We start from the raw sequence: 12,535 nt of genomic DNA on the forward strand, positions 1-12,535 counted from the left end.
GACACAATATTGATGACATATTGAGGCTATCTATGGTTATAGAAGTCTAGAGACACAATATTGATGACATATTGAGTCTATCTATGGTTATAGAAGTCTAGAGACACACAAAGACGAGGAATTACTAGAAAATCTTGGCCTACACAGAGAAGCTATTAATTAACCGTGGAACTTCATAGAAACTCCCACAGCGTTCCATCGACAGCGAATAGATTCCTCCCTTCCTCTCGCGAGATTTATTACGGCGCTGTCAGAGACGTGGCCACCGGCCAAGAAGTTGCAGCAGGGGACTTTCTAAACTCTCCGCTCCTTCCACAGACAATGACAACTAGGGAGAGTTTATAGCATAGCCGGCGAGTTGTCATGAACTTTGCCGAGGGAGTTCTCTGCCACGTTTATATAACGTTAAAGACCTCGACATAACATATTGGCTTGTTGGGAGTAGTTGGAGAAGCCTAGATCTCACTCTTTAATTTGAGTTTTTACGCGATATGGAATCATCCCTGGAGTTCTCAAACTCTTTCACCAGTGTGTCTTCGCCCTCCGCGCGGTGTCGGATCTTCAAGATCATCGTGATCGGAGACTCCGGTGTCGGTAAGACCTGTCTCACCTACCGGTTCTGTGCCGGTGAGTTCCTCGACCGAACCGAAGCCACCATCGGTGTCGATTTCCGTGAGAGCTTGGTCGAGGTCGAAGGCGAGAAAATCAAGGTAAGAGAAGTGTAAAGTCTAAACCGTTATTTCCAAATATTATGAACGAGTTGGGTCGTAATTAATTGGTGCATTACACAATTTAATGCACCAGAGAATCACTGCGTAAACAAAAATATCATTTTTACGCTCACACATTTTTGAGAAGGTGGTGTTGATTTCTCTGACGGCACTCTCATTGCCTCGTAGTATGGGCATTTTTAAAAATAGATATTTTCACTTTGTAGGCGTTACTCGTTAAACATTTGTGTTTGCAGCTGAATCTGCGCCCACTATTGCGCATGAACAGCAAGCGGTCTGTGGTGTCAGCTTTGGTCTATCGATCTTAGTTAAGTTCCATTTGAAATAAAGTTTTATTTGTACAGGACTAACAAACATGACTACTGTGTGATCAAACAAAAATGTCATCTTCTGTAAATGGTCATGTTTAGTTTTGGACCTAAACCAGTGTAGGAGATCCAAGTGTCATTAAAGGCTCAGTTGAAAGGACTGACACACAATAGTGTTTGTGTTGTTTGGCCTCTTGGATAAACAGTGACGGTGTGGTTAAATAAGGATGAATACAATGATAACTTGAAACTAGTGTGTTTCAGAGTTCCATACATGTATATGTAACTCCCCCGGTTCTCAGACAGCAGAACAAACCACGTGTGCAGTGCTTTTATATGGTCATGACACACATGACAAAGGCTGCATCACAACCGGCGGTGATCGGGATTCCCGTAGGGCAGCGCACAGTTGGCCCAGTGTCGTCCGGGTTTGACCGGTGTAGGCCGGTCATTGTAAATAAGAATTTGTTCTTTAATTGACTTGCGTAGTTTAAAAAAAAGTTAGATAAAAACCTTTCACCTCAGCACACAACATTAGTAGGGTTATTTAATGTCGTGAAAAGTATTGTAACATCCGTGACGGGCTAAATAATGTGATTTCAGTGTGTTTACGGAAACACAGACATGAAAAGAGGATATTGGCCAACCCAACCTGCTCTCTTTATCAGAGCAGGGCAGACCACATGATAGAGGAAGCATGGTGGTTAACAAGACATTGTTTTGTATCTGGGTTAAAGAGAGAGAGAGAGGAGGCCAGACATGGGCAGAATACTTGTTTAAAATATTATGAATACTTGAGATGTTTTAGGTTTTCTGCATGGCATAGTGTGTTTTCACTTTTGGGACTATCCAATTGGTTCCATTGTGCCAGGACAAATGAAATCAAGCATTACTCACCAGGCAAGTATGTGACATAATGTATTTCTGCCTTCTGTCCTTTGTGTATTCTGGTTCTCTCTGACCTCTGACCTCGCTTCAAAACACATATCTCGTTTAGGGGCCAAAAGTCCTCCGTGTATTTTATCTCCACTGCCTTAAGGGCTCTAGACGGCCTACGGAAACGGAGGGGCAGAGCGTCGTATACGGTCCAAAAACCGCAGCGGGACAAAAGTATGTAGAACTAGATGCAAACTACGCTCCGTTTACATCAGAGGTAGAGCCCTTTAGAGCCCAGAGGTTACTAGGAGACAGGGTTGACCTTCTGATTGGAGTTATCATCAGAGGTAGAGCCCTTTAGAGCCCGGAGGTTACTAGGAGACAGGGTTGACCTTCTGATTGGAGTTATCATCAGAGGTAGAGCCCTTTAGATTCCGGAGGTTACTAGGAGACAGGGTTGACCTTCTGATTGGAGTTATCATCAGAGGTAGAGCCCTTTAGAGCCCGGAGGTTACTAGGAGACAGGGTTGACCTTCTGATTGGAGTTATCATCAGAGGTAGAGCCCTTTAGAGCCCAGAGGTTACTAGGAGACAGGGTTGACCTTCTGATTGGAGTTATCATCAGAGGTAGAGCCCTTTAGAGCCCGGAGGTTACTAGGAGACAGGGTTGACCTTCTGATTGGAGTTATCATCAGAGGTAGAGCCCTTTAGAGCCCAGAGGTTACTAGGAGACAGGGTTGACCTTCTGATTGGAGTTTACATCAGAGGTAGAGCCCTTTAGAGCCCGGAGGTTACTAGGAGACAGGGTTGACCTTCTGATTGGAGTTTACATCAGAGGTAGAGCCCTTTAGAGCCCGGAGGTTACTAGGAGACAGGGTTGACCTTCTGATTGGAGTTATCATCAGAGGTAGAGCCCTTTAGAGCCCGGAGGTTACTAGGAGACAGGGTTGACCTTCTGATTGGAGTTATCATCAGAGGTAGAGCCCTTTAGAGCCCGGAGGTTACTAGGAGACAGGGTTGACCTTCTGATTGGAGTTTACATCAGAGGTAGAGCCCTTTAGAGCCCGGAGGTTACTAGGAGACAGGGTTGACCTTCTGATTGGAGTTATCATCAGAGGTAGAGCCCTTTAGAGCCCGGAGGTTACTAGGAGACAGGGTTGACCTTCTGATTGGAGTTATCATCAGAGGTAGAGCCCTTTAGAGCCCGGAGGTTACTAGGAGACAGGGTTGACCTTCTGATTGGAGTTATCATCAGAGGTAGAGCCCTTTAGAGCCCGGAGGTTACTAGGAGACAGGGTTGACCTTCTGATTGGAGTTATCATCAGAGGTAGAGCCCTTTAGAGCCCGGAGGTTACTAGGAGACAGGGTTGACCTTCTGATTGGAGTTATCATCAGAGGTAGAGCCCTTTAGAGCCCGGAGGTTACTAGGAGACAGGGTTGACCTTCTGATTGGAGTTATCATCAGAGGTAGAGCCCTTTAGAGCCCAGAGGTTACTAGGAGACAGGGTTGACCTTTTGATTGGAGTTATCATCAGAGGTAGAGCCCTTTAGAGCCCAGAGGTTACTAGGAGACAGGGTTGACCTTCTGATTGGAGTTTACATCAGAGGTAGAGCCCTTTAGAGCCCAGAGGTTACTAGGAGACAGGGTTGACCTTCTGATTGGAGTTATCATCAGAGAAGTGGAGGAGAAATCGTTATATTGACGTTGGTCTTCTATCTGGTGAGTCGATATGTTGATGAAAAGTAGAATAACATCATCTGCTGACTAACTGTGTGAGAGAGTTTATACAGCCGCCCTCTTTCCCACACCCTCCCGCCCTCTCTCACACGCTCCCCTGCCCTCTCTCCCACACCCCCCTGCCGCCCCTGCCCTCTCTCCCACCCCCCCGCCCTCTCTCTCACCACCCCCCCCCCCGCCCTCTCTCTCCCACACCCTCTCTCCCCCGCCCTCTCTCCCACACCCTCTCGCCCTCTCTCCCCCCGCCCTCTCTCTCCCACACCCTCCCGCTCTCTCTCCCCCCGCCCGCCCTCCCTCTCTCCCCTGCCCTCCCTCCCTCTCTCCCCTGCCCTCCCTCTCTATCCCGCCCTCCCTCTCTCCCCCGCCCTCCCTCTCTCTCTCCCGCCCTCTCTCTCCCCCTCTCTCTCCTCCCGCCCCCACTCTCCTCCCGCCCTCTCTCTCTCTCCCACGTGATCCAGAACCTGATAAGTGGTTGAGGAGAGTGTCAGTTCATTAGTAGACAAAAGGGAGACGGACCTCCCCTCCTCGATAGCGTCCTTTTGGCCATGAAGCACAAGTGTTTTGAAATCTTCCACGCCCCCTTTAAATCAGCTATTGTTTTTCTCAAAGGAGAAATGAATGTAAACATTTATTCTACTTATCCTTTTATCTTTAAAATATCTTGTACAACCATCTAAATTAGTTTATATCACTTTATATGTTTATGTTGGGATTCAACCCTCTAAACCTCATTAGCCTAATGACGCGCGATTGGAGAAGTCTCATTTCATACAAGCTCATTCTCGTCCACTTTCCCCTCTCCTCGCCGCCTCTCCTGGTTTAACTTGGACCTTTTTTAAAGGAGGACAGAGAGGATGGAGGAGAGAGGACGCAGGAGGTGAGCAAATTTAATTGAGAAAAGGCCCCTCCCTCTCTCTCTGTCTGCTTCCCCCTCTTTCTCCATCTCTAAAACCCCTTCTCTCACATGTAGAATAGTTTCACCATCTCTCTCCCTCACCCTCTCTACTCCCGCTCCTCCATCTCTAAAACCCCTTCTCTCACATGTAGAATAGTTTCACCCCCCCAACCATCTCTCTCTCTCACCCTCTCTACTCCCGCTCCTCCATCTCTAAAACCCCTTCTCTCACATGTAGAATAGTTTCACCCCCCCAACCATCTCTCTCTCTCACCCTCTCTACTCCCGCTCCTCCATCTCTAAAACCCCTTCTCTCACATGTAGAATAGTTTCACCCCCCCCCCCCCAACCATCTCTCTCTCTCACCCTCTCTACTCCCGCTCCTCCATCTCTAAAACCCCTTCTCTCACATGTAGAATAGTTTCACCCCCCCCCCCCAACCATCTCTCTCTCTCTCTCACCCTCTCTACTCCCGCTCCTCCATCTCTAAAACCCCTTCTCTCACATGTAGAATAGTTTCACCCCCCCCCCCCAACCATCTCTCTCTCTCACCCTCTCTACTCCCGCTCCTCCATCTCTAAAACCCCTTCTCTCACATGTAGAATAGTTTCACCCCCCCCCCCCCCAACCATCTCTCTCTCTCACCCTCTCTACTCCCGCTCCTCCATCTCTAAAACCCCTTCTCTCACATGTAGAATAGTTTCACCCCCCAACCATCTCTCTCCCACCAGCTCCAGCTATGGGACACGGCGGGCCAGGAGCGTTTCAGGAAGTCGATGGTCCAGCAGTACTATCGGAACGTTCATGCTGTTCTCTTCATCTACGACGTCACCAGACCAGACAGCTTCAGAGGCCTGCCAGCCTGGATAGAGGAGTGTAGACGGTACTCACTGGGACAGGAGATAACCAGGTTAGTTATATATACACACAACCTGGATAGAGGGGTGTAGAAGGTACTCACTGGGACAGGAGATTACCAGGTTAGTTATATACACACACAACCTGGATAGAGGAGTGTAGACGGTACTCACTGGGACAGGAGATTACCAGGTTAGTTATACACACACAACCTGGATAGAGGGGTGTAGACGGTACTCACTGGGACAGGAGATTACCAGGTTAGTTATATACACACACAACCTGGATAGAGGGGTGTAGACGGTACTCACTGGGACAGGAGATTACCAGGTTAGTTATATACACACAACCTGGATAGAGGGGTGTAGACGGTACTCACTGGGACAGGAGATAACCAGGTTAGTTATATACACAACCTGGATAGAGGGGTGTAGACGGTACTCACTGGGACAGGAGATTACCAGGTTAGTTATATACACACAACCTGGATAGAGGAGTGTAGACGGTACTCACTGGGACAGGAGATTACCAGGTTAGTTATATACACACACAACCTGGATAGAGGAGTGTAGACGGTACTCACTGGGACAGGAGTTAACCAGGTTAGTTATACACACACAACCTGGATAGAGGGGTGTAGACGGTACTCACTGGGACAGGAGATTACCAGGTTAGTTATATACACACAACCTGGATAGAGGGGTGTAGACGGTACTCACTGGGACAGGAGATTACCAGGTTAGTTATATACACACACAACCTGGATAGAGGGGTGTAGACGGTACTCACTGGGACAGGAGATAACCAGGTTAGTTATATACACACACAACCTGGATAGAGGGGTGTAGACGGTACTCACTGGGACAGGAGATAACCAGGTTAGTTATATACACACACAACCTGGATAGATGGGTGTAGACGGTACTCACTGGGACAGGAGATAACCAGGTTAGTTATATACACACACAACCTGGATAGATGGGTGTAGACGGTACTCACTGGGACAGGAGATAACCAGGTTAGTTATATACACACACAACCTGGATAGAGGGGTGTAGACGGTACTCACTGGGACAGGAGATTACCAGGTTAGTTATATACACACACAACCTGGATAGATGGGTGTAGACGGTACTCACTGGGACAGGAGATTACCAGGTTAGTTATATACACACACAACCTGGATAGATGGGTGTAGACGGTACTCACTGGGACAGGAGATAACCAGGTTAGTTATATACACACACAACCTGGATAGATGGGTGTAGACGGTACTCACTGGGACAGGAGATAACCAGGTTAGTCAGTCATATTAGAAGCCAATTTCCATTTGTCCTTTTTTGTTACATGGCCCCGTTTACACCTGATCAGTTCCACGTGGAGGCCCAGAGGAACTAGCTCTATCGCCAGGATCAGATTCAGAAAAGCTGCATCGTGTCAGCATTGGGCAGCTGTGTTACACACACACCTCAACCAACACACAGTAAACACATCGTTTTGAATACTCAGTAGCGGCCAACAATGCCTTTTCGGTTGTAACCTGTAATGTTTTAAACTCTCCATATGTCTCCCCCTCTGCAGGTTCCTCGTGGGCAACAAGAGCGACCTCCGTGACACCTGCAGCTGTGACCCCCGCTCCATCAAGGTCGAAGGTCAGGTGACACGGGATCAGGCCCAGAAGTTTGCAGTTGCCCACGGGATGATTCTGTTTGAAACGTCTGCTAAAAGCCTCCCTGGAGGAGGAGGAGAATCAGGAGGGGGGCATCAGGACAGTGTGGAGGATGTGTTCATGGCCCTGGCCTCCAGGCTGAAGAGACAGACCAGACCCCCTCCCCCGGTTCTCAACAACACAGGAGTGTCTGGGTCCTATTGTGGGTCCTATACAGGGACATCTTCTTTCAGACTGCCAGCCAAGAAGAACCCTCAGAAAGACTTCTGGACATGCACCTGTTGAGAGAGGCAGGGTGAGAAGAGGAATGGAACATGGGATGGAAGGAGGGGGAGTGGGAATTTAGGGTCCCCACCAAGAACTCAGAGAAAGACTTCTGGACATATACCTGAAGGAAGGAAGGAAGGAAGGAAGAGAGAGGGAGAGGGGGAAGTCCTCTGATCAAGCATCTATATCAGTGGCTGGTGAGGGGAGGACGGCTCATAATAATGGCTGCTCTCAGATCTATAGCCTGCTCTCAGATCTGTTGTCTCCTTCTATAGCCTGCTTTCAGATCTGTTGTCTCCTTCTATAGCCTGCTCTCAGATCTGTTGTCTCCTTCTATAGCCTGCTCTCAGATCTGTTGCCTCCTTCTATAGCCTGCTCTCAGATCTGTTGTCTCCTTCTATAGCCTGCTCTCAGATCTGTTGTCTCCTTCTATAGCCTGCTCTCAGATCTGTTGTCTTCTTCTATAGCCTGCTCTCATATCTGTTGTCTCCTTCTATAGCCTGCTCTCAGATCTGTTGTCTCCTTCTATAGCCTGCTCTCAGATCTGTTGTCTCCTTCTATAGCCTGCTCTCAGATCTGTTGTCTCCTTCTATAGCCTGCTCTCAGATCTGTTGTCTCCTTCTATAGCCTGCTCTCAGATCTGTTGTCTCCTTCTATAGCCTGCTCTCAGATCTGTTGTCTCCTTCTATAGCCTGCTCTCAGATCTGTTGTCTCCTTCTATAGCCTGCTCTCAGATCTGTTGTCTCCTCCTATAGCCTGCTCTCAGATCTGTTGTCTCCTCCTATAGCCTGCTCTCAGATCTGTTGTCTACTTCTATAGCCTGCTCTCAGATCTGTTGTCTCCTTCTTTAGCCTGCTCTCAGATCTGTTGTCTCCTTCTATAGCCTGCTCTCAGATCTGTTGTCTCCTTCTATAGCCTGCTCTCAGATCTGTTGTCTCCTTCTATAGCCTGCTCTCAGATCTGTTGTCTCCTTCTTTAGCCTGCTCTCAGATCTGTTGTCTACTTCTTTAGCCTGCTCTCAGATCTGTTGTCTCCTTCTATAGCCTGCTCTCAGATCTGTTGTCTCCTTCTATAGCCTGCTCTCAGATCTGTTGTCTCCTTCTATAGCCTGCTCTCAGATCTGTTGTCTCCTTCTATAGCCTGCTCTCAGATCTGTTGTCTCCTTCTATAGCCTGCTCTCAGATCTGTTGTCTCCTTCTTCAAGCCATAAATGTAAGACTGGTACCCAGGATAAAGCATCATCCAAAGGGTCATTCTACTAATTTGGTGCCTTTTGAAAACGTTTGACTTCACCTCATCTTAACATTCTGTCGTAAAGAGGACATGTTGAACTTCATTAAGTTTCCCCATCTTAACATTCTGTCATAAAGAGGACATGTTGAACTTCATTAAGTTTCCCCATCTTAACATTCTGTCGTAAAGAGGACATGTTGAACTTCATTAAGTTTCCCCATCTTAACATTCTGTCATAAAGAGGACATGTTGAACTTCATTAAGTTTCCCCATCTTAACATTCTGTCGTAAAGAGGACATGTTGAACTTCATTAAGTTTCCCCATCTCAACATTCTGTCGTAAAGAGGACATGTTGAACTTCATTAAGTTTCCCCATCTTAACATTCTGTCGTAAAGAGGACATGTTGAACTTCATTAAGTTTCCCCATCTTAACATTCTGTCGTAAAGAGGACATGTTGAACTTCATTAAGTTTCCCCATCTTAACATTCTGTCGTAAAGAGGAACAGGTTAAAGACGGAAATTACTATAGCAAGTGCCAAATAATGTAACGGGGTTGACCGTAACGGGGTGGGGTTGACCGTAACGGGGTGGGGTTGACCGTAACGGGGTGGGGTTGACCGTAACGGGGTGGGGTTGACCGTAACGGGGTGGGGTTGACCCTAATCGGGGTTGACCCTAATCGGGGTTGACCGTAACGGGGTGGGGTTGACCCTAATCGGGGTTGACCCTAATCAGGGTTGACCGTAACGGGGTTGATCGTAACGGGGTTGACTATGTCATCTTAAATCAGCCATGAATCCCCTTGTGACAGGGGGAATGGAAGCGTGTTACTGTATGTGCAACAGGCTTCCCAAAACATTTTTAATTGTTAAAACATTTTTAGAATGTCTGTCTGTTGGTAACAGGGTTGACTTGTTGACGCTCGACCCGCTCAGTTTTACGCCACAAAACACCAGAACATGGCCAGAAAGAATAGAACCAGCTCACCTGTTTTCACATTATAATTTGACTACTAGATGTTCAATGTTTCTTTGGGAAGAAATATTTAAAATGGGAATATTTTCACCATTATTAAAAATGAGAGTTCAATTCACTTAACAGGGTTGACCTTAAAACCGAGGGACTGAATCACTAATCACAATAAAATAACTAGGGCTTTACAATGATGGAGAAATGTTGGGATGAAGGGGGTTAAATCTTCTTAGAAGTCGGAGAGGGTGCACGGAGGGACATTTTAAAAATGCTGAAGTCTATTCCTATTAAATCAGATTTATTGAATTCTCCATGTGGTCTATATTAAATGGCACTAAATTTAACAGGCTTTTTAAATTCAATATTGGTGCTCAATTTATCCCTAAAATATCAAAGGGAAAGCAAAAGGCCCTCATTTCGTGGAATGACCCAAAAACAGTGGCGACTCTTGGATACACTCCTCTGGAAGTACCGCATAATGTAACCGTCTGAAGCTTGTGCAGTGGGGTCGTCTTTTATGTGTCTCGATCTGTCCATCTTTGCGTTATGGCCATTGTACAGCAGGAAAGATAAGACTGTACATTTCCATTCGTGATGTGTGTAAAATGTTTTCCATATTCAATAAAATAATCAATGTTCTTCACAGTTGTAATCAATAGTACTACTATTTGAACTGAGTTGTGTTTGTATATTGTTCATCCCATTGGCAGTTTGTCTGATTTTTCACAGCGATCTAATGCAGGTCTGTAATACTTTTCAGTCTTCATTTTGAAGTTAGTTTACTTGCAAAACGATGTACTACAGCAGAGCAGGACTAGAACACGTTCAGTTTGTTTCTTGATCTCTGGATGAGAAGGAGACGATCGCTGCCCCGGGATATCAACTGTGCAAAGGTTACACTTCACAACCGATTTACTCCCTGGAAACACTCCCTTTTCCATGGTTACTGTGGTAGAGGGACTACACGGGAGGAGTGGTGTGCTGGTCATGCAGGAGTCTGGTGCAGGAGTGTGGGCGGTTGAGAATGGTGTGTGTGTGACTGAGGCCGTCACATGACCCTTCTTCTGCTCAGTTCAGCAGACAACACACATGCCACCAACAGCTGTGTGTGTGTGTGTGTGTGTGTGTGTGTGTGTGTGTGGCACGACAGTATGGTGCAACATTCATCGGTTAGCTGACAGAGAGGTCCTTCTAAGTTTTCTCTCTCCTTTCACAGACTTCCTGAACTGACTGAATCAGAACAAGTGGAAGGTCCCTCCTGGTTGCCTTGAAGCACTGGTCTCAGGTCAGGGAGTTGATGAAGCGTCTCAGAGTAGGACGGCTTATCTAGGATCAGGTCCCATGTCAACTCATTACCGTCGACTTGACTCATAATGGTTCATTTGGGGTGAGTTAAATCTGATCCTAGATCTGCACTATATCTGTGTTTTATAAACCTACCTCTATTGTTTATAGCTCTTTTTACAAACGCAAAATAATGACCTATATCGCAAATCAGTTGGAGTGCAGGAGTTTATTTCATTGATACCACGTCTAGGTTGACAGGCAGGCAAGGAGGAACTTCCTGTCAGGAACTTCCTGTCACGTCTAGGGTGACAGGCAAGCAAGGAGGAACTTCCTGTCAGGTCTAGGGTGACAGGCAAGCAAGGGGGAACTCAGGAAGGAACCAGATTCTAGATGAAGATCCTATATTGACTACTGTTGGTAACACTGTTATATAACCTAAAGATGGTAACACTGTTTATATAACCTATAGATGGTAACACTGTTATATAACCTATAGATGGTAACACTGTTATATAACCTATAGATGGTAACACTGAGTTATATAACCTATAGATGGTAACACTGAGTTATATAACCTATAGATGGTAACACTGAGTTATATAACCTATAGATGGTAACACTGTTATATAACCTATAGATGGTAAAACTGAGGTATATACTGTAACCTATAGATGGTAACACTGTTATATAACCTATAGATGGTGACACTGTTATATAACCTATAGGCGGTGACACTGTTATATAACCTATAGGCAGTAACACTGAGTTATATAACCTATAGATGATAACACTGTTATATAACCTATAGATGGTAACACTGAGTTATATAACCTATAGATGGTAACACTGTTATAGAACCTATAGATGGTAACACTGTTATAGAACCTATAGATGGTAACACTGAGTTATATAACCTATAGATGGTAACACTGAGTTATATAACCTATAGATGGTAACACTGTTATATAACCTATAGATGGTAAAACTGAGGTATATACTGTAACCTATAGATGGTAACACTGAGTTATATAACCTATAGATGGTAACACTGAGTTATATAACCTATAGATGGTAACACTGTTATATAACCTATAGATGGTAAAACTGAGGTATATACTGTAACCTATAGATGGTAACACTGTTATATAACCTATAGATGGTAACACTATTATATAACCTATAGATGGTAACACTGAGTTATATAACCTATAGATGGTGACACTGTTATATAACCTATAGGCGGTGACACTGTTATATAACCTATAGGCAGTAACACTGAGTTATATAACCTATAGATGATAACACTGTTATATAACCTATAGATGGTAACACTGAGTTATATAACCTATAGATGGTAACACTGAGTTATATAACCTATAGATGGTAACACTGTTATAGAACCTATAGATGGTAACACTGAGTTATATAACCTATAGATGGTAACACTGTTATAGAACCTATAGATGGTAACACTGTTATATAACCTATAGATGGTAACACTGTTATATAACCTATAGATGGTAACACTGTTATAGAACCTATAGATGGTAACACTGTTATATAACCTATAGATGGTAAAACTGAGGTATATACTCTAACCTATAGATGGTAACACTGTTATATAACCTATAGATGGTAACACTGTTATATAACCTATAGATGGTAACACTGAGTTATATAACCTATAGATGGTAACAC

The 12,535-nt window shown here is 45.2% G+C and overlaps 1 protein-coding gene across 1 annotated transcript; it reads left to right on the top strand.

Annotated features, from left to right (window-relative positions):
• Positions 1 to 238: 238 nt before the first annotated feature.
• On the top strand, positions 239 to 10,193 carry LOC110519448 (ras-related protein Rab-33B). The gene is made up of 3 exons (XM_090210030.1): positions 239 to 710; positions 5,280 to 5,458; positions 6,988 to 10,193. Exons 1-3 carry the CDS (start codon positions 492 to 494, stop codon positions 7,358 to 7,360), a joined length of 771 nt encoding a protein of 256 aa, XP_090066156.1. The 5' UTR covers positions 239 to 491; the 3' UTR covers positions 7,361 to 10,193.
• Positions 10,194 to 12,535: the final 2,342 nt, after the last annotated feature.

The sequence above is a fragment of the Oncorhynchus mykiss genome, chromosome 19 (assembly GCF_057628025.1).
Source record: "Oncorhynchus mykiss isolate SJ-2025 chromosome 19, ASM5762802v1, whole genome shotgun sequence".
NCBI lineage: Eukaryota > Metazoa > Chordata > Actinopteri > Salmoniformes > Salmonidae > Oncorhynchus > Oncorhynchus mykiss.